General features: G+C 40.3%; 1 protein-coding gene across 6 annotated transcripts in view; it reads right to left on the bottom strand.

Moving 5' to 3' along the window:
* The window catches only part of MAPRE2 (microtubule associated protein RP/EB family member 2), a 160,289-nt gene that overhangs the window by 52,145 nt on the left and 85,288 nt on the right, over nt 1-22,856 (bottom strand). For all 6 annotated transcript variants that reach the window (XM_006938846.4, XM_006938845.4, XM_045042076.1 and 3 more), the window contains one exon: nt 15,904-16,031. In XM_006938846.4, the coding sequence (XP_006938908.1) occupies nt 15,904-16,024 (121 nt within the window). In that variant the 5' untranslated portion in view covers nt 16,025-16,031. The remainder of the gene's footprint in view (nt 1-15,903; nt 16,032-22,856) is intronic.

The following is a 22,856-nucleotide window of genomic DNA, read 5'->3' as shown; positions in this document are numbered from 1 at the left end:
AACAATGCTTCATTATCATATGACTAAGTCTTTTGTCAGAGCTCTTGCTCCCAGCCATTGCCATCTTTTGTCATGGTTGCTGGAAGAGACACTAGGATATCACTGCGTCTGGGGTAATGCTCCCAGGGGCACACACAAACACACACCCCTTCTAGATGACAGTTCTTCCATGTATTCCTCCTTGAGCTCTTGACATTTATATTCTCAGCAACATAACTGTGTTCTGTCACCTTCAATAGTTGAAATAAAGAGCTTTCACATTAGAATACTGTTTTTACACAATCATCACAGGATCATTCCGGCTCTATTTGAGCATTCGGCCCTGTCATTCCTTGAACATGGTCTGCAGAAGCATGGCTGTAACTAAAGCTCTCATCTCAAGTTGAAGGCAGTATTCTATTCCCCTCTGGGAAATCAGAGCCTCATAACAAGGAAAGTGAGACTGCAAAATACAGGGTTACAGATTTCCAGCACATCAGCAGAAAGCTCCCTACCTACACAAAGACAAGGCTTGAGGAGCTTAATGGTAACCGAAAATAATGCTTTGAAACATTAACGTTTTAAAGGAATTAAAAATCCTCAAGTTAGGCTGTATTTTTCTAATCCAACAAAAATACGATTACGTTAGTAGTAGCTTTGTTTTTGTTTTTATGGGCATCTCCCCCATTCCTGGCACGAACAGCTGCTTGATAACTTCAGTTACCACAGTATGATTTAACTCCCTCAGAGTGAACTTAGAGCACCGTCTATTTCACCTGCCCTGAGTCACAAGTGCAAAAAATAAAGATCCAGAGGTTCAGAAATCTGCTTTCAACGGAGCTTGTTCTCTGGAATTCCCATGGTCCTCCACCGAGCTTCCCGCTTCTTCCCACTGTTTGGAGTGATGTCAAATTTTTATTCATATTTTAAATAAGTCCCAAAGACAAGTAACTTTTAAATGGATTCCATAAAGAGGAACAGGGGCAATAACCAGCAGGAAGATTTCAACTCCCACAGACACAGAGAAGGCTCACGTGAACTGTGCCGAGTGCTGAAAAGCACCCCATCCTTACCCTTCTCCACATACAGAGTAAGTTGTCAAAGGACATTTTCATCTCTTCTTTCACACAACAAGAAATACGCCAGCGATCGCTATTCAGGCAGATGGAGTTTTAAGAGCATCAGCAGATAGACTACAAGGCCTTGCCAAACCATGTGGCTGGGCTCTCATCTGATAGGTACACTCAGGTTTTTACTAATTTAGAGGATATAAAACTTTCTGAAGCATCTTATGACTTCCAAATACTAGGTAACAGAAATGACAAGTACCGCACAAGAAATATTGACGAAAATAATTATACAGCAAGAGATGAAGTATGCTTACTATGGTGAGCATTTCATAATGTATGTAATTGTTGGTCACTATGTTGTAACCTGACACTAATATTGTAGAATACTTTATTTCAATAAAAATGGAAAATTACAATCTTGTAAGGCTGCAGCAAATTGCAGTTAAAGGTGTTAACATTCTCTGCTTACAGCCTGCCTTCAAGAAGCAAGAATACTTTTTAAAAGGTAATGTTACCTTTATACTGTACTTCTATTAAGAAAATTACAGAGCAATGTTGAAAGTGAGACCTGCTGTAGAGAAAAAACTGATCAGGTATTAAGATTCATGTACTAAGTTGATTTCAAAGTGCTTCTTCACCAAAAAAGCCATGGAAGAATAAAGATTTTATTTTTCAAAAGGACTGTCAATGTAGCAAAAATCTCCACAGGAAATAGTCCTTAAGATTTTATGTATCATTTTTTTTCAAAAAATTTAACATTTTTAATTTATTTTTGACAGACAGAGAGAGACAGAACATGAGCCAGGGAGGGACAGAGAGAGAGGGAGACAGAGAATCCGAAGCAGGCTCCAGGCTCCGAGCTGTCAGCACAAAGCCCAACATGGGACTCCAACTCATGAGCCGTCAGATCACGACCTGCGCCAAAGTCAGGCCCTTTAACTGACTGAGCCACCCAGGCACCCCTACATATCATTATTTTTCAATAAAAGGTAAATTTTAGAGAAATAATTAGAGATTATAATGGATAGAAATGTACAATACACAGAAGAGAGCTGTTATTTTAAGGGCGGTATTTGTGAAATAATTGTTGCAGAAACTATTCTCTCAGTTGAAAATTAAAATGTGAAGAATGCTAAAGTATGACTGGACTATTTCTGGTTGTTTTTTTCAACTAAATGGTGATTACCCTGTAACTTGTCATCTTGTGTTTCAAAGTTTTTAGGAAAAAATACAAAATTTCAAATCTGCCTATTGATACAAAAAAAGATTCAGCCAAATAAAAGAATAAAGAAGTGGGAGATGAAGAATCATCTTGATCTGAGATACTTTTCATTTGCTAGTTGACAATCCAGTGCTGGGAACCTGGTTTCGCTTCTAGTTTCCAATGCCAGTGATTTCCTTTAGGGTGATGGACTCAAATTTTACCAAAACAAGCTGTCTAACATACCCAGCTTCATACAGAAAGCTCTGGCCTCTACATGGGAATCAAGAATGAGGGAAACAGAAGCACTTGGAGCACAGGCAGGCATGGTGTGCAGGACAAAAGGTCACTGGCTTCCAGGGAGTCTGATGCTGAAACTGGCAGCGAGATGTCCCAATAGCTTAACTCCCTGAATAGAGCTAAAGTTAGCATTTGGCATTCCAGACACAGGAGAAAAGGAAGCACAAAAAGCTTTCTTACAAACGAAAAACAAGGTAGAAAAGTACATTTGAAACCCACACTGAAGGGGTCAGTTTTCTTATTAGGGTCATCAAAACAGAAACTTCTGTAAAGCTGTGACATCAGGGGACACAGTTTTCTTACATGTGCATTCGGTATTTTCACGTTGTTTTCTATCACCTCCTCTACTTCAATGGACAGTTTTTTTTTAAGTGTTGAAATTACCTATTTAAAAATGGAAGATTTTACTTAACGAAAGCTTGAGGTGGCGGCAGGAATCTGGAAAAGACGGGTTTCGTATCTAATTTTTGTGGTTATAGATCACTGCTAAAAAAATGCCAATCCATAGGTGACATATAGGGATTTCACTTGATTAATCAATGAAAAGCCAGTGAACCAACAAATACTTATCAAGGAATACTTACTTAAAGAACCAAGTAACTTAGTTTTGAGAGATGAGACCTAGGAAAATGAGCAAACACACCAAACTGGAAGTCCTAAAGTATATGGCAGAGACAGAAATACTGGAGCGCTTAGTTCAAAAATTTTGCCCAAGAGAAAGCCAAGAAAGAGTCAACAATATTCTCAAACAGATGAAGTCAAGCCCAGCTTGCATGGTCATTTCCAGTCCTCAAATGGTTTAATAACCTTTAATGTTGAGGTTATAATGACCCTAAGATTTTGTACAGCCCTGAAAATTAACATCAGAGAGAGCTCACATCTTGTTGAGGGTGACCTGGAAGAAGAGGAAGGTGGCACTGGGGATGGATCTCAAGGGCAAGCATTCCAAGCAAAGATAAGGCATTAGATCCTTTGATGAAAGAGGATTTGAGGCAACTGTAGGTGAAGGGTAGGGTGTAATGAGGGTAGATGCTGCAAGGACTGCTTGTAGCAACTGCTCAAAGCTTTAAAAGCCAAGAAGAGAAGCAACTTAATTTGATAGGTAGTGGAGAACCAATGCTTATTTCTGGGCATGTCTTTATAGAAAAATGCCTCCTAACGTATGCCATTTTTAAGCTCCAGTTTTTTAGAACGTATCTATTTTAAGGGAAAATGAGATTAATGGCAAGAAACCTAAAGCCTATACACTCTTCCCAATTTTTCAAGGAATTTCTACTGAATCATCATCCATGTTTTTTTTTAAAGTTTTATTTATTTATTTGGTGTCGGGGGGAGAGCGCACGAGTAGGGGCAGGGAGCAGTGAGAGACGGAGAACAAGAATCCCAAGCAGGCTCTATGCTGTCAGCATGGAGCCCGACATGGGGCCTCATCTCATGAAACATGAGATCATGACCTGAGCTGAAATCAAGAATCGGACGCTCAATGCACTAAGCCACCCAGGCGCCCCACTGCCCGTACCATTCTATCAACAGTTCAACATGCTAGGCCACTATGTGAATACTAGGTGTCATCAGCTGATGAAGCAGCTTTTAGTACAGTGCAAGATGGAGTGATATGAATTGAGCGGCACAAACCCACAGTCCATTTCTCCACAACAGACCACTCTCTACAGTTGCTCTTTTTGTGGCTGAGGTCAGTGTCCCTGGGAACTCTTCCTAGATCTAAGTTATTTCATCTGTTTCACCAAGACTTACAGGTGAGGCCTCCCTACTTACCAGCACGACCCCAACAAATCCAGTCTACCAGCTCTCACCAATGCCAGTAACATGCTCTACTTTCCAGAAGCAAGCATTCCCTTCCCCCACAGCTCCCTGAGGAGAGGCCTGGTGGACAGAGAAACTCCAGAAGGCCAGGTGTGGTAGCAAAAGAAGAACCACCATTCAACATTCATGCGGACTGTGACACATTCAAGAATTTTCTATGATGAATTGCTTTCTTTCTATTTCACAGATTTATCCCAGAACACTTTTGCTTTTCTAACAATTTTCTAACAATTCTAGTGCTGGGAGGAATCTAAATTAGTATGAGGAATGTATGAGCATTTACTTGAGGGGTTCAATTACAGGACCACAGGAGAAATTAAAAAAAAAAAAAAAAGCCAAGTTTTTTAAAAAAAACACACACAATTACATATAATTTTAGAGTTGACATACACATTTTCATTAGAATTTGGCACCTTATCCAGTTTCCTGAAGTTCTTCCATGAACTGTCATACAATGTAATCTAGAAGAAATCAAAGTGGAGAACGATTCTCTTATGGAGGGGAGGAACTGCAGGAAATCGTGTTGGCATGAGTTTCCCATTTACATGCTTCTTATTGTCAAATAATTTGGTCATAAAAGCTTATGAGTGTTAGTACTTGGGTAAGATCAAACCCTTGGAAGGGAGGGGACAAATACAGAGAGGTAATTTGCAATCTGTCTGAATTACGTAATGGTTACAGAGTGGAAAAAACCCAATGTGCAGAGCCATGCAGAGTTGCCAAGCAATTCAATTATTTTTTCCAGGTAAGCAATCCTAACATGCCCAAGCATTTGAGGGCAGCTTCTGACACTCCTTTCTTATAATGTCTACATGGTTGATAAGCTGTGTATTTAAAAACATCATTTAGAAAAACAAATAGGTTAGAAAAAGTATTCTCCTTTGAAGAACAAGAAAACTTGAAGCTACTGGTTTGATCATCTTAACTGTGTGGAAACTAGACAGTTTACTAATGGTTCAGATATTCCCGTGCACAAACTGCCCGTTAGAGTTGTGGCCACCTGAATGGGGAGACAGGCTAGACATTTACTTTTCTCCCGGGACCATATTCCACCTTTGCTTTATACTTAGGGAAGCTGGAAAAAAAGGAATCTGAGTGCTCTGGCTACAAAAGTTATCAAGGAGAACTTTAGCAGTAAAGGAATCAACTGGTCTCCACTGGATACGATCTGTATTGTTTTTATACACCTATATCCCCACATCCCTAGACCTGACACATTGTAGTAGGCACTCGATAAGTCTGCTGTCTTTGGGAATACAAAGCCATATGTTAAACATCAAAATGACATCTGAACGGTACCTTTACTCAGGGTACCACAGTACCTTGGGTGGTACAGTGGGTTAAGCATCTGACTCTTCATCTTGGCTCAGGTCATGATCTGAATTCAAGCCCCACACAGGGCTCTGTGCTGTTGGTACAGACCCTGCTTGGGATTCTGTCTCTCCTTCTCTCTGTCCCTCCCCTCCCCTGCCTGTGCTCTCACTCTCTCAAAATAAATAAACTTAAAAAAATTTAAATGGTACCCTTACTCAAAATCCCCATCTTCCTCTTCTTGCCCTGAATCTTATCCATATTAAAAACCTAGTTTGAATGACATTTCAATTAAATTATGCTTCATAAATATTTACCATCCACTAAATTTGCATGGCTATTTGGCCAAAGACCCAAACAAGGCTAAGATAAAAACCTTTTCTAGACTAAAATAATCTTTCTTTGAATACCACAGCATTTACTACTTGAAACATTCCTGTCCCTTTTCTGCTGCCTTGAATCCCAATCTATGTTCCAGAGTCTTATGCACACATGTGCATGCATAAAACCCTGCATCTTTTCTCTGCCTTCAGTAACATTTTCTGCCTAAAATGTCCTTTTGAGACTTGTTACACTTGAATAGAAATTTCTCATTCTTTAAATGTTAGTCCAAATATCACTTCCTCTATCAAGTTTTTCTGTTCTTTGTACAGACTTCACTATTTTATTATAATGGGTATGGGAGCCCAACAGCAGGTTGACTTGCATTTTAATTAACAATCTCTCTCCTAACTGACTGGTGAGTAACTCATTAAGACTGGGAATGGTGTCCAGTCCACCTTTCTACTGCATTAGTAGGTGTCTACTCTGACTATAGACCACTGACAGCTCTAGAATCTCTATTTGGAAAATAGGAGCTGCAGCCTGGGTGGAGTTGGGAAACAGATATGGGAATAAGGGGACAGAACTTGATGGGAAATGGGTGAATGTTCCTCAATGTTGCATTAGCATGTCCCTTCATAAAAGGCTAAGAAAATCAACCTTCCATGCCGAAGGGGTTGGATAAGTACTGACAGAGGCTCTTAGCGTAGCTGTTACAACCCAGGTTTGCTGAACTCAGTGCAATACTGGGAAAACAGTGATACCTTGATGTCTAATTCCTTTGGGGGAGGCCAAGCCTGTAACAAAATTTTTCTCAAAGATGTTATTTTTCCTCAAGAGCACAGAAAGGAAGAAATGAGGATGTGAGGTCCTCTTAGGTACAAGCTTGTTAAATCAAGCCTGGATTCAATGTGAGGAAAGGGCTACATTTTTGAGATTCAAATGGTGGATTGTGCACCCATGTGCTTAAGTGTATTTCTAAGGAGGCATTATCCAGGCTACTGTTTCACTGGCCAAGGATAATTTTGCGAGAGCTGAACAAGCTCTTCCAAAGCGGGTGGTGAAATCTCAGAGCCACCGTGTCTTCCTTGGAGGAAAGAGTTCAGAGGAGGAGAGGAAACCAAAAGGAACAGGCAGAGAGAAGGAGAAGCTCTTTCTCTACTCCATCCTTTGTGGGTAGAGCAAGGAAAAATTAGAAGATGGGGAGCAAGTGCCTGTGTGATTGATTCCACTAATGTCTCACTACCTTTGGTGAGAAAGGTCTTGATGAGACCACTGGGTCACATCCGTGTCATCTGAAGAATTACCAGATACATCTCAATTCTTCAAGTAGTAATAGAAAGGATTAGGATGTGGACTTCGAACTCCTCCTTCTCTAACATCCTAGAGATGTTTAATGGGTGCCTGATTAATGGATATGGAAAGAAAAAAAATCAAACACACACATGTGCACACAGTGAGCTCTCCATCACACCCACAGCTGCCATACATACAGCAAGGAAAGCATAAGGTTGTGATCCAAGGACATCCCAGTTCTAGTGTCAGACGTGAACATTTGGTATCCTCTTATATAAAATAGAAATTAAACATTCCTATTCTTCCACACAGGCTGTTATAAGAATTAAAGTAAATACACATAAAAGCACAATGAAAATGGTCAAGAGCAATATATAAAAGCTGAGGCCTTAGGACAGCATTATCATGCCCCTCAAGTATACAACTATGCATTATGTTCCTGGTTAAGATCATCGGAGCTATAAGAATGAACAGGATTGGATTGGATTGTTTCAGATATGAAATATGAATCTCCAAAATGCATGTTTTAGATTCAGAGGGCAAAGAACCAAAGAACAAAAGGAGGTCCTTGGCCTCCCACCAGCACAGGAAGGCTATGAACACATTCCCAAGACCCTCCAGTTTATCTACTCAAAAACATCCGAGGGCTTCTCCAGGCCTGAAGTCTTTCCCCACATAAACATATGAGGTGCTTAAGTAATCACAAGTTCATTTATGAAAGGAAATGACTATTTTTCCCCAGTTTTATACTCTTCCTGTTAAAGTCTTTAGATGGTTTTAGCTGAAAAGGCAAAGAAAAAGAGCAATATGAATACAAAATAATGTTTTATAAGGAACATATCCGTCTTGTAAAGTAAATGACAGCTTTGGAAAAATCAAAACAGCTCACAATATATTGGAACTCACTTTTTAAAACTTAAGATACTTGTTTTTATACATCTTGGTGAATAACCTCAAAATAAACACACGCTTTAAAAGTAAGCAAACATCTTATAAAACAGAGACAAAAATCCAAGGAGAAGGGGCTCTACAGGTTTCTGAAATTAGAATTATGAATTACAAAGGAGCCTTAAAATCTGCCATGTCCTTGGACTCCAGCCTGATGTTTCCCAAACTCTTCACCAAGAGTCCTGGGACCATGGAGTCAGGACTCCAGGCAGTGTACCTGACGGAGTTAATCAATGCTGGGGCTTCTGAGATGCATGCGTAGTCTAGGCCCTTTACTTCCATCAGTACCACCCTCATCAGATGGACTTACCCACATTACAACAGTGCTCATCTCTAGATTCATAACCATGGGTTCACTGATGGTTTTTGAGCAGGTAAAACTCAGTCTTACTACAGATTAGAAGAAAAGAGAACCTGAATCCACGAAATTACATGATAATGAGTTTCTGGAATAGCAATATACTTACTAAGAACTCAGACTGCATTCATCTATGACATCTGAGAATTTTCTCAGGTAAGCGAAAATAATGAGATACAAGTCTAGAATTGAAGGGATCACTTTGTACAAATTCATATAATTACTAAGTTTTTGTGATTTGGTTAGAATTCTCAAAGGTAATCATCTGGGTTTCTAATAATATGTCATTAATTAGTTTTGTTTCTGTTAAGATACTATATTTAGTTCATTGTGATTACATGTGCCTTGGTTTTTTGTTAAGTGTAAATACTGCCAGTCTTCAATAAAATAAGCACGTTCCAGGTGATGTGTTTTCCCTAGACTATTTCCCCAGTGTTCGTCATTACCTATGAGAGACTCCAGTAGAAATGAGTAAGTACACAAAGGACATGTCTGTAGATCTGTGTTTGTGAAAAATATTAATGGAGTCACATAAACTTATCTAGTTAGGGACCTGAACAGTCATCACAGAGGACTGGCATTATGGAATTTAAAATATTCGTTGCGGGACACCTGGCTGGCTCAGTCAGAGGAACATGTGACTCCTGATCTCAGGTTGGGGAGTCTGAGACCCATACTGGGTATAGAGATTACTTAAGTAAATAAAAATTAAAAAAAAAAATTGAAGTACATATTGCCTTTCTTGAAAAGAAATGAGCAATTCTATGGTTTCCTGAGAACATCTCACATGTATGCATAGTTGCTTCAAATAGAGTAAAAACATCTTTGCATACTCCTATGATGAGATCATGAAGAAAAACTCTTTTTCTTAGAGACGACAACATGCTTCACGTATTTAAGGGCTGTACCTAATAAAACACATATTATCTTATCTACTGGTCACCCTATCTGACTCAAGAGGGAGGACTTCTGAGGTCTTTCCCAAACTGTGGCCATTTTAAGTCATCCAGCCAGCACCCACCCAACTCCCAAAGAACCTGCAGGAAGGTCTCTCTCCACAAACTCCTCATGACCCACCCCACCCCTTCTTTGTATACCCAAAGCTCTTCCAAAGCAGCACTTACCACAGTGTTGTCTCTAATCTTTTGCAAGGACAGTGCCCTGCTGTACTGAACTCCCAGAAGACCATGACTATGTCTTATATACCTGGGTTCCCAGGGCCCAGCCCAAGGAAAGGCTCAAAACATGTGTGCCAAATAAAACTCAACTGATTATCAGAACCAAATACTCCTTAGTATGAGCTAGATGAAGATGCGGCTGACTGCTTTCAAAGACGTATCTTCCATATACATAAAAAACAAAATTTATAGGGGCAGTTTGATCAATGAAGGTAAAATGCATATACACCCCAACAAACACCCCAACAAAAACACAAAAGCACCAACTCGTGTTTACTTTCAGTATCAAAGTATCAAGATATATGTAAACAAATTTACAAGGGGAAAAAAAAAACTAGAGTATTTCATATTCTGCTCAAAAAACAAACTCCCTTTCATCCTAGGCATTAGTTGGGATACTGCAGTGATAGAACCTGAGGCTGGACCACCCCTACTGTTACCCAACTTACTTTTTGCCCCCTTACTCTTTTAATTAGTCAGTAGGCGGAGATATAAAGTAAATGGATTTTAAAATTAAATGAAGTCAAATAGAACTGGAGAAAGAAACTGTCACCAAAGAAAACCCCAAACAAACAAACAAAAAAAAACCTACCTCTCTACATAATACAGCACCAATATGAACAATATTCCATTATAATACAATTACATCTATAATAGTAACACAATCCAGGATGACTTAAATTTCTTACAGCAAATAATAGTCTGATGTTATAAAGCTAAGCAAGCTCTTGAGCTATCAGACACTGATGAAATATCCTTACTTGGTTTCAGTTCAAGAGAGCCAACAAGAGAAGGTCTACTAAATTTAGACTCTGAGCTGATTTCATCACTAACCTGTCCTCCTGAAAGAGGTCTCTGAGGACAAAAAAAGAAGGCACAGGGGACACCACAATAGGATGGGCTTAACCTATTTAACAGGCACAGACTGCAGCCGAAAATGGTCACAAAGAATATTCTGCTAAGGTTCACAGCACCTGTACAGGCCCCGGGGCATGGCAGACAGCCACACCTTTGTGAATCCCAGAGTGTTTCTGTTGAAGCCTCGCTCCTTCCAGAGAGCCATCAAGGACCCAGAATTGTGAATGTGACTACAGTCACTGCAATATGACCAGCTGAATCCACAAGTTTTCCCAGAAGAGAAAAAATACCAGAAACTTGATCCAAGACAGGGCTTGAAACAATTTGGAGAAGCACAAATTGAAACTTCAGTCAAATAGTGGTCATTTCTCTTTCTTTTTAAGCTGGTGAAAAAAAACACCTAAATTTTCCAGCGCAAAAAAAAATAGTTTAATTCAAATTACACTTTACTAAAATACTAAAATGCTCAGGAAGATCAATGAACTGTTAACCAGTATAGTAACACTACAGGCAGTGTCCACCTGACTGGGGTTTGTAGCTCTGAATCTGCAAAAAGTCAGTGGTTTGCTTGTCCTAAGAAGTGGGTGAGGAGGAGGAAGGGAAGGTTGCACAGAGAGAAAAGGGCAGTCTGCACTAGGCTTTGGAGGTATGGGAGAGCCACTGGTCACGTGCTTGCTGGTGAAGCACAGGCAGTGACTCAGCAGTGGACCCAATGACTTTGCTGCTTTAGGTCCCAGATCATAGGAGAAGATGGCAACACAGAAAAATGGATGTCAAAGGAGTGTGTCAAAGGAGATTTGATGTATTAGAACAGGGGAAGAGGGGTGGAGAGGAAAAGGTACATTTCTTCCATCCCCATCAAACTCCTCTAGCCATTTTTTCCCATTCCTCCCCTCCATATAGTCTACTACCTTTCCTGTCACCTCCAGTATGGTATCTGAAGTTGTTAAAGTTGTTTTTAGGGATTTTTAGCACCATGCTGTCCATCCTCCCTCTGTAGTACCTTATAAAATATTCAGTTCACTGGTTTGAGCTGCGTACTAAAGTAAACACAAGGTATCTCAACCCCACTAAAAGCATTAGGGATTTTACAAAGTATACAACAAAGTGTTCTGAAGCTGAATTAACCTAGTACTTCATGTGGTTCAACCCCCTATTCAACTATGGGGAAAGCCACATATATTGTTCATCTTTAAAACAGATTTAGGTGAGCAGTACAGTGTCCTGTTACTATAGGTAGTATTCACATCCACTGATATACTGCTCTCCATTTTATACAGCCTAATCTTTTACTTGAGACATAAAGGTTGCTTTTCACAAGAAGCAAATGCCAACTAAATATGCACATGATTTATATGACCCAGATTTACTGTTCAAAATTTTTTTAATGTTTATTTTTGAGAGAGAGAGAGAGAGAGAGAGAGAGAATGAGAAGCAGGCTCCAGGCTCCGAGCTGTCAGCACAGAGCCCAAAGAACCCTGAGATCATGAAATGAAGTCGGATGCTCAACCAACTGACCCACCTAGGCACCTCCCCAGATTTACTGTTCAGAGCAAACTTTCATAAGGTGACATCGCTGGGATAAAATAACAGGAGATAAGAGTGAGTCACTTCCATTGTTTTGCAACTTAGCACAATCTATTTCCAAGTATTAGAACTTCTCACAACACCTCTCCTTTAAAGAACTTTTAAAATGCTTCTATAAGAAACAAAAGCTATATGAAGGCAGAAAATTCTGAAGAAAAAGGAACACAAACATGAAGAAGCCGTATGTTACTTTTCTATGAGCTAAAGAAAAGCTGTCATTCGCTTTAATATTAGCTGGATGGATATCTTTTGGCTGGAAATAAAAAAAAGAAATAGAAAACAATGCAAATGGGGAAAAAAATGCCAAAGGAGGACTGCCAGAATTAGAGCAGAAGTCTTTGGCAAAAAGAAATAATTGTATTGAATAAGAAAAAAAATCAGTTTAAATACATGAAATTTTTTTTTTAATGTTTGTTTATTTTTGAGAGAGAGAGAGAGAGAGAGAGAGAGAGAGACAGAACGCAAGCAGGGGAGGGGCAGAGAGAGAGAGAAGGAGACACAGAATCTGAAGCAGGCTCCAGGTTCTGAGCTGTCAGCACAGAGCCCGACGTGGGGCTCAAACCCACAAATAGCAAGATCATGACCTGAGCCGAAGTGGGCGCTTAACTGAGCCACCCAGGCGCCCCATAAATACGTGAACTTAATTTATATTTTACCACAGCATACTAAAATACAATCACACATAGACAACTGAAGTAATCAAAATAAAAGTTGAAGAGAAAAATACCATCCAAGAATTTGATTACTTTTAAGTATGATGAGGAGAAATCACTTAGGTCACCAGTATTTGTTTGTTCTTGTCCTAATAGCACTGTCCTAGCTGTCTTCAATGTCTTCTAGAACAATGAAGGGTATAAATAAATAAATAGAAAGACAGCATCTTCCTGCTAAATGCCACTGCTGAAGAATCAGAGACTAAATTATGAATGAGGAAACCGTGCCTGATAGATTTTGGATATTTTAACTTCATTTTTAGTGGTTTGGGGTTTCTCTAAAATGCACTGCAAGCCCTTGGCTACAGCACAGAAGTACTTGGGGTGCTTGTTAAAATGCAGATTTTAGGCTTCACATCCGGAGATACTGGTTTGCCAGGTCAAGGGTCCTAAGAATCTGCATTTTTAAGCAGCCCCACAGGAGATACATGCGTATGGTCCACAGTTTCAGGAAACTACTGCCTAAAATAAGAGACCTCTTCTGTACCCTACGGATTAACATGATTTAAGCAAACACAACAAAACAAACAAACACGTGACCCTCTGTAGTACAGAGATCATAGTAAAACCTGTTTCAGAGCAGAAAGGAACCTTTAAATCTACTTTATTCTTCTGAACAAATCATCAGCCTTGTAACCTTAGGTAGCCGGGGAGTCCTCTTAATGACAATTATCTGTTGGGTAGGGAGCCAAATGGTTTCCACAGGTGTGCCATCAACCCATGCTTGATAGCAATGTAGCTACAAATGGTTGCAAAATGCATACCAGTGCTTGAAGATAACTGTAGAAGAATCTTTCCAAAATTCTGCTTAAAATTTTGTTGAATTCGCCTTACTATAAATCTGAAAGATCTGCAGAGAAACTACATATATTACTCAAACATCTATTACATCTATTACGACTCTATCTCAAAATCCTAAATGGCCCCTCATTGCATTTGCTAGCAAAACCTCTCCGTGGTCATCAGAGAGAAAGCTGTTAGTGGGCTCCTTTACTACCTAACTCCTTCCTTCTGGCCTCTTTTCTATATAACCAACCCCGTTCCCCTTAGCCACATGTGCATACACCCACTTTGAGAGTAAGACACATTCCTGTCTTTGCCCCTAGCAGTTGCAAACTGATTTTCATTCCCCCTAAAAGGAGCATTTCTGAGGCAACAGTTATGTGCCAGGTGCTGTGGAGAAACGAACTCCAAGCAATTACGAGGCTGAAGGGATCTGGGTTAGTAACAAGGGAACGAACTGCTAATGACAGTTTTTCCCCAGCAAGTCAAAACTGAAACACCGGAGTGCTCCAGAATGCACAAGAAGCGTGCCATCAAATCTGAGTGGAGCTCTGCAGCTGAGTTAGATGCAACAGGGGTTGTTTCCGACTGTGGCTGTGGGAGTCATTTCAACAGGCCAACAATATATACCTCGTACGTTCTCACAGTCCAAGCCAGCTTTTCTTAGCTTGTGCTCGAGGGCAAAGAACTGGCTGGTGAGCATCCATTATCGACCTCACAAATCATAGGACTTGTTTGAGGCCTGGGCACAGAGAGGGGGAGTGAGGCAATGCGTAGGTTCCAGCCAACCTCACTGTCCTCCTCGGGGGACAAATGCTCACGGGAGAAGAGGTGTCAATAGTAGTGAAAGACTGTCCTCTGGTCTGTTCTCAAATCTTGACCTGGAGAAAGGAGAATATATTCCCTGGGAGGCGTTGGACTCAGGCTTATCTGAGGGTGACCACTGGGGGCTTTCCAAATTCTGGCTACACTTCATGAAATCCTTTTACACACGACCCCCTAGGAAAGATAGGAGAAGGTCTTTCTGTTGCACAGACAGCACTACGGCAGCTAACCCTACTAACTCCCTTGTATCTTTTATGCCTTGTGGAATTTCACGTGAACACAGTTCAGGAATATTTTCTAACACCATTTTTATGTCAGAGTCAGGGAGGAAATCTCTTACCTGTAAGTTCACAAGTAGAATACACTTCCTATTTCCAAAGGAAGACTATTTCTTTGATAAACATTCCAAGAATGAATTACTTTATCAGTGGCACGTTTTTGTAACATGCTCCTGCTTTATCATCGATGTTAAATCTTAATTACTTTTTTCTTAAACTCAACATGTATTCCCCACAGACCTACTTTATACCAAGCATGGTGCCACCTTAGGCATCTGACAAAGAATAAAACACAGTCCTGTCCTCAAGGACTCCTGGTTCCTTCAGAGGAGTGGGAGCTGGACCTTCTGGCACAGTGTGGTTAAGTGTCACTCTGGAAGAGTGGGCACCGTGTCTTGGGGGAATCTGGGAAACCCTTCCGAGGGACAACAACTGAGTTGGATTTTAAAGTGTCGATGAGATTTTAACATGAATGAAAAGAAGAAGAAAGACTTTCTCAGCAAAAGAAGCATGAAAACAAGTTATGGGATGCAAAAGGCCATCTGTAGGGAACAAAGAGTATTTTGTGGGACTGAGGCACTGGGGGAGGGGGAGCAGGCAGGATGGGGGGCACGTAGATGTAGAAACTGAGGAGACAGGATGCAGCAAGAACAGAAAGGACTTTATCAGCCATGCAAAAGAATGAATTTTATCCTATAGGAAGGACAACATGGTGTCCAGAAGGGTTTTAAAGAAGGGGTTATAAGACCCAACTTGTGTTTTAGGAACACAAGAGTGGTGGCTGATGGGATGAGAGATAAGAACCGATAAATCCAATTACAAGGCATTACAGAAACCGTTCATAATATGCATTGGGACGCCTCTATGCTCTTAGATGCCCGTTATCATTCCCCCCTCCGACACACACACACATTTTTTAGTTATATCTGAGTTTTGTCCCTTTAATTATGTATCAATACTGATAATTCTTTTTTCCCTACCCAAGATGTATCATCTGTGGTTCATAAACTAATATTCCAAATGATAGCAGTAAACATTTAGGTAAATACAGGCTTAATAAAATAATCTCTTACCTGAACAAAGCTGTTCCACTTTTGTGTAGTTTAAAGATACTATGTCATTAACCCATGCGATGATGTCATGTCTGCTCATAGTCTCTTGGGTTATCGAGGTAGAATACACATTGACCGCCATTCCCCAACTAGAAAAAGACAAACAAGGAAAAAATTAACTCCGGAACATAAAAGATACCCATTTCAAGGTCAGGAACCCTGGTCCAGACTCTAAAATGTCTGCTTTGGCTGAGTCTTTTCTCTTCTTTCTCTCTCTTCTACATATTTGTTATGATACCATTAAATCTCATGTGTTGTTCATGCAGTATTATCCCACACCTCCCCGCCCGCCCCCCCCGGACTCCCATGTTTTTTAGGTTCTGAGATACCGATTTTTCTGATGTAATTTAAAGTCTCATTTTCATCCTTAAGTCTATGTGTGGTATTAAAAAGGTCCCTAACCGTGTGCACTACAGTCCCCTTTATCTTGTACACAACTTCACTGTACTTTCATTTCAAGCACTCGCAAACGGTGCCTCCTCCTGCACTCTTCTTGGGAATGTAAATGGGAGCTCCACTGTATCCAGTTGGTCAGGCTAAAAACACAACACCCATTCTTGCCTCCTCCGTCTCCCTCACCACCACATCCAATCCACCAGCAAATTCTACTGGCTCTACCTTCCAAGTATTTTCAAACTTCGGTCAACGCTCACCTGATGTTGGGCAATAGTCTTTTCACTGGCCTCCCAACTTGCACCCTTGCCCCCTCACCACGTGTTCTCAACACAGCAGCCAGAGCTATCCTACTGGCAAAAATCAGATGCTTTCTCTTAATTTAAAACCTTTGAGGGGCTCCTGGGTGGCTCAGTCAATTGAGTGTCCAACACTTGATTTTTGGCTCAGGTCATGATCCCAGGGTCATGGGACTGAGTCCTGCATCAGGCTCCTTGCTGAGCGTGGAGCCTGCTAAAGATTTTCTCTCTCCCTCTCTCTGTCCTCTCCCCTGTGTGCGCTCTAAAATAAATAAATAAATAAAAAATCCTCCACTGGTTGCTCATCTCAGAGCACAATCTGAAGTTCTTACCAAGCTTTACAAGGCTTTCTACATTCTGCTCCCAGTCACTGTCCCTCACTCCACTCCATCCAGACCAGCCTTGTGACTCTGGCTTTGGACTCTCCTCACTTCCTCCTCAAGGCTTTCGCATTTGCTGTGGCTGCAGCCAGGAGCATCCCCCAGTTTTGAGGTGCACTCTCCCTCATTTCTTTCAAGCTCCCCTCAATGCCACTTCATTAAGGGGGCGTCATCATTATCTCCTATTCTTTTTCTCTATTCGCAGACACAGGACAGAAGCTCCATGGGGACAGGGATTTTGTCCATTGTATTCTTTGTATACCCCTGGTGTCTAGTCCAGTTCAGACAGAGTAGGCTTTCGATAAAATTGCTGAAGGCAGGCATGTGCTCCCCCACTCCCCCCATCCCATGTAAGATAAGCAGGGCAGTAGGTAAGCTACAAACTTTTTTTTTTTAATCAGCTTTAGAGAAAACCCACTTCAACTTTTTGTTTTTTTTTTTTTATTTTATTTTTGGGACAGAGAGAGACAGAGCATGAACGGGGGAGGGGCAGAGAGAGAGGGAGACACAGAATCAGAAGCAGGCTCCAGGCTCTGAGCTGTCAGCCCAGAGCCCGACGCGGGGCTCGAACTCACGGACCGTGAGATCGTGACCTGGCTGAAGTTGGACGCTTAACCGACTGCGCCACCCAGGCGCCCCGAGAAAACCCACTTCAGAAACAGGCTTCATATAGGTTTCATTAGAAAAAAATTCTCACCTAGCATTCTCTCTCTCTCAAAGCTTTGGACAAAGCCTTTACAAAAAGTATAAAAACATTTGAATAATTTGAAAGACATGTACTGCCTAACTGCATAGATCTCCCCTTTATGAAACTGGGAAAGAAGACTAATTGTTAATATATTTCTCTGACCATTTCATGATACCGATTTCCCCAACTTTTCATCAGAGTGGCATATACAGAAAAGGTTTTGTTCAAAATATTTTGTTATCTATAGTTTTGTGTCCTTGGTTTTTACAGCTGTTCACAACAAAATTCAATTGAAGTACAGACTTTTCCCATATACCCCTCCCTTTGTCCCCCCACACATACAGCTTCCCCTACTATCAACATCCCACACCAGCTAGTACATTTATTACAATCAACGAACCTACACTGATACATCATTATCACCCAAAGTCCATAGTTTACATTAGGGTTCACTCTTGGTGTCCTATATTTTATGGGTTTTCACACATATATGACGCGTATCCACTATTGTAGTGTCGCACGGAGTAGTTTAGGGAAACACAACACCCATCTAAAAATCCTCTGCTCCGTTGATTCATAACTTCCTCCCACCAATCCCTGACAGCCACTGATCTTTTTACTGTTTCCATGGTTTTCCCTTTCCCAGAATATCATACAGTTGGAATCATACAGCATGTAGCCTTTTCAGATTGGCTTCTTTCACTTAGTGATGTGCGTTTAAGGCTCCTTCACGTCTTTTCATGGCCTGACAGCTCATCTCTTTTGAGCTCTGTTACACTGTGTGAAGGCACCACTCACTCACTGAAGGTCATCTTGGTTGCTTTCAAATTTTGGCAATTATGAATAAAGCTGCTACAGACATCCATGTGCAGGCTTTTGTTTGGAAATGAGTTTTCAATTCATTTGGATAAATACCAAAAAGCCCTACTGATGGAATATATGATAAGATTGTTTACTTTGATAAGCAATTGCTAAAATGTCTTCCAAAGTGGCTGTGCCCATTTTGCATTCCCACCAGCCATCAATGAGAGTTCCTGTTGATCCACATTCCCACCAGCATTCGGTGCTGTCAGTGTTTTGAATTTTTTCTTTTTTTGATGTTTATTATTGAGAGACAGAGACACAGAGCATGAGCAGGGGAGGGGTAGAGATGGGGGGAGACACAGAATCTGAAGCAGGCTCCAGGCTCTGTGCTGTCAGCACGATGTGGGGCTCGAATCCATGAACCGTGAGATCGTGACCTGAGCCCAAGTGGGTCGCCTAACCAACTGAGCCACCCAGGCACCCCTGTCAGTGTTTTAGATTTTGGCATTCTAATAGCGGTACTCTAGTAAAAAAATTTTAATGTTTAAACCTGGTTGAAACCTTGTGATTTTACTAGTTCTGTGCAACATATTAACACTTGACATAATTTTATGCAAAATGTGTGTATAAACTTTCATTTTGAAAAATTTTATATATATGAATCCTATTTCGAAAGTTTTTGAACATATGAAAGTAGAGAGAACAGAATAACCAGTTGTCTTCACTTCTTGGCTTCAACAATTACTAATATTGGCCAATCCTACTCCATTTAAACTACAGTCAAAAGGGGCGCCTGGGTGGCGCAGTCGGTTAAGCGTCCGACTTCAGCCAGGTCACGATCTCGCGGTCCGTGAGTTCGAGCCCCGCGTCGGGCTCTGGGCTGATGGCTCAGAGCCTGGAGCCTGTTTCCAATTCTGTGTCTCCCTCTCTCTCTGACCCTCCCCGGTTCATGCTTTGTCTCTCTCTGTCCCAAAAATAAATAAACGTTGAAAAAAAAAAATTTAAACTACAGTCAATAGTCTCCATCCCAAAGCCTACCCTCCATTCCCCAAGCCAGTCTATTTTGAAGTAAATACCAAGCTTATCATTTTGTGTACGAGTATTTCAGTATGTGTCTCTAAAAGATAAGGACATTTGAAAAAACTTCAAATAGCATTATCACATCTAAAAATAATTTCTTAATATCAAATATGCATTATAATTTCTTCTCCATTTCTAACATATATATGTAAACAATATATATACGTAAACATATATGTAAATATAAACATATATACATATAAACACATAAATATAAATAAAATATATATATATGTATATACATAGTTGAAGGAAGTGGGTTGTCTTGCACAGTTTCCACAATCTGGATTTTGCTCACTGCATGCCATTCTATAAATGGGTCATTTGATCTAGAGGCCAGATATGATTCAAGTTCTAATTGGGGGTTTGGAGGCAGGACTACTTACTTGCAGTGTTTGAACTTCCATCAGGAGGCACATAATGTCTGACTCCTTTTGGGATATTGTTAGCCATTAATGATATTTGTTTAGAGACTTCAAAGTGATATTCTGTCACTCATTTTTGATTTACTACCTAGCATAATTCTACAAAGAGAAATTTCCCCTCTGAGGTACTGGTCATATTAACAAATGATTTGCTTTATTGACCATTTTTTTCAAAACAACGAGGTAGTTCTCTAATAGTCTCCCAACATGACTAATGAGGTTTTTAATTCTGAAGTATAATTAGGAACTCCTAGCAAGTAGGTTTCAATCCACGTTTCAACCCACCACAGTTTATGTCTTTGCTGATGTGTAAGCTTGTAAGAACTTATTCAAGCTGGTTTCTGAGTTCTGCTGACAAGGTCCTGGGAGTCTCTGATAACTTCTTTGCTTTCTGGGATGGCAAAATGTTCCAGGCCCAACTTGGACATTTCTCACCTTAGACCTAAAACCAGGAATTTCTCCAAGCGTCCCTTCTTTCTTTAGTCACAAATGGTAGAGATAAATATTTTTAAGCACGGCGATATACAACAGAAAAATCTCGTTTTACACAAAAGTCTTTGAATTTATAAAAGGCTTCTATTTGGAGTGCTTATTAAGTCTACAGCAATAAAGATCTGCTTTCTACTTGCAGTGCGAAAGATTTTATTTTTAAATAAAAATATTCATCCATCCCCAGAAGCACCCTTATCTCTAAAATTCTCTTCCCCTGAAGACCTAAAACAAAAAACAAAACCTCATGATACTGGCATTTCAGATAATGTGACCATTGTTACTACTTTTATACAACACATGAAAGGTTTTTGAGTTTCTGGTTAATAACGTGTGTTGTTTTAGTCTATCATTTATTAAACAAAACCATTTGCTTTTAATACCTAGTCAACTTTGTATGACTATGTAAATTATGTACAATCTCAGCAGAGATAATTCAAAATTTAGAACATTTTGAACTGCTTAATTTTCTTTTACAGGTATAACTTTTGGCAGTTCATGTATGTTTCTGATGGCTTCTTCTTTAGGCAGTACTGAAAAGCTTTTGCTTTACCATGCAATGTATTTGTTGCAGGATGAGGCATCGGGGTCCAGAATTGTGCTAGGTGACATCTAGCCAAATTGGGACAATATTTTTGGTCCAGATGATTTAAAAACAACCAACCACAAAGCAGGAGCAATACTGTCAGGTCTGTGTTTTAGACAGATAATCTATATACAAGTGAGTAGAGATGTTCTGTGGTTTCCTAACAGAAATGTGCAACAAAGGAACAGGTAGCCATGAGAAGAGGGAAGCAGGTCATTCATTTGCTAGAAGTGCTGTCAATGAATCACATCTCCTCTGGATGTTTCTTGATAACATTCACCTAAGGGGAACAATCTTTCATATCTGCAAAAGCAAGTAAAATTGGGAAGACCAAACAATGAAATAGCACCTGATTTTTGCCTTAGAAAAACTGTTAATCAGTTACTAGACTCACCACTCTAGCCTCTGCCACATCCCCTCTCTAACCAACACAGTTGCAGTCCCCAGAATCAACTCACCCCACCCCCAACAGTGACAGTAAGACCAACCGGCACTAGGGGACCTGTGGGAAAAGCAGAATGGAGCGCAGACCAAGAGTGAGGGTGAGGGAAGGAAGGTTAAGTTTTCCTTCTTTCTTTCCTTCCTTTTTTTTTTTTTTCAAAGTAAGCTCTGCACCCAGTGTGGGGCTTGAACTCATGATCCCAAGATCAAGTGTCACATGCTCTACCGACTCAGAAAGCCAGATGCTTCTATTAGGTTTTCTAAAATAAAACAATGACAATGCATCAAATAAATAGATTTCCATACCTACTTCAAACTAATAGCCATGGAACCATACAGATAATTTCTATTTACAATCCATGCTGAGTAGAATATTTTTATCTACCTTCCTCCAAATGTCACCAAGATACTCACAATTCATTTCACTTTGTGGTTGTCTTTTGCTCCCTTTATTAGTTCTGATCTCAAGGTGCAAAGCCTTCTGATTTCTGAGGCAGAGTGCTGGGTCCAGACCCCCTCTCCGCAGAAGGGCTGGTGCTCTTCCTAACCCCTAGGAAGTGAGGTGGCTCCAAAATGCAAAAAGAATTCCATTCCTGCTTTGCCATCCATGCTTTGCTCTTCCCAATTCCTTCAGCTCCCACTTTTCCTACAGGCGTAACTTCAACATATTCAAGCCTAATTTATTCAGGTGACCACACAGTTCACGGAAGGAAATTGATCTTCTTCCAAGTGTTAAACTCAGGGCTGGTGAGAGTGTATTTACTGGTCTTAGCTTTTCTGTGGACACATTCTAAAATCCTAAGATTTCATTATAATTTTTTCACTGTCAATCTAGATTATAATACACAAGTACCAGCTCCTGATTATTCAGAAATGTTTGGATAACACAAGGAATTTTTCTATTATTTTTAAATGATTTCATGCTCCCATTTTGATCCTTGAAAGAACCCTATGAGGAAAGCAGGGCAGGAATTACAGTCTTCCCTGACAAATGTGGATACCCAGTCTTTCTGAAGGTAGGAGTTAAAATAATTCATACAAGACACTGATGAATGAAATTGAAAAAGATCCCGATAAATGGAGAGATACTCTTGGACTGGAAGAATATTGTTAAGATGCCCATACTACCCAAAGCAATCTACAGGTTCAATGCAATTCCAGTGGCATTTTTTACAGAACTAGAACATAAAAAATTGTATGGATCCACACAAGACCCCAAATAGCCAAAGCAATCTTGAGAAAGAGGAATAAAGCCCGAGGTCTCATGCCCCCTGGTTTCAAACTATATCACAAAGCTATATTAATCCAAACAGAATAGTAGTGGTATAA

Source organism: Felis catus, chromosome D3, assembly GCF_018350175.1.
Source record: "Felis catus isolate Fca126 chromosome D3, F.catus_Fca126_mat1.0, whole genome shotgun sequence".
Taxonomy (NCBI): domain Eukaryota; kingdom Metazoa; phylum Chordata; class Mammalia; order Carnivora; family Felidae; genus Felis; species Felis catus.
This window is presented reverse-complemented; position numbering and strand designations above follow the sequence as displayed.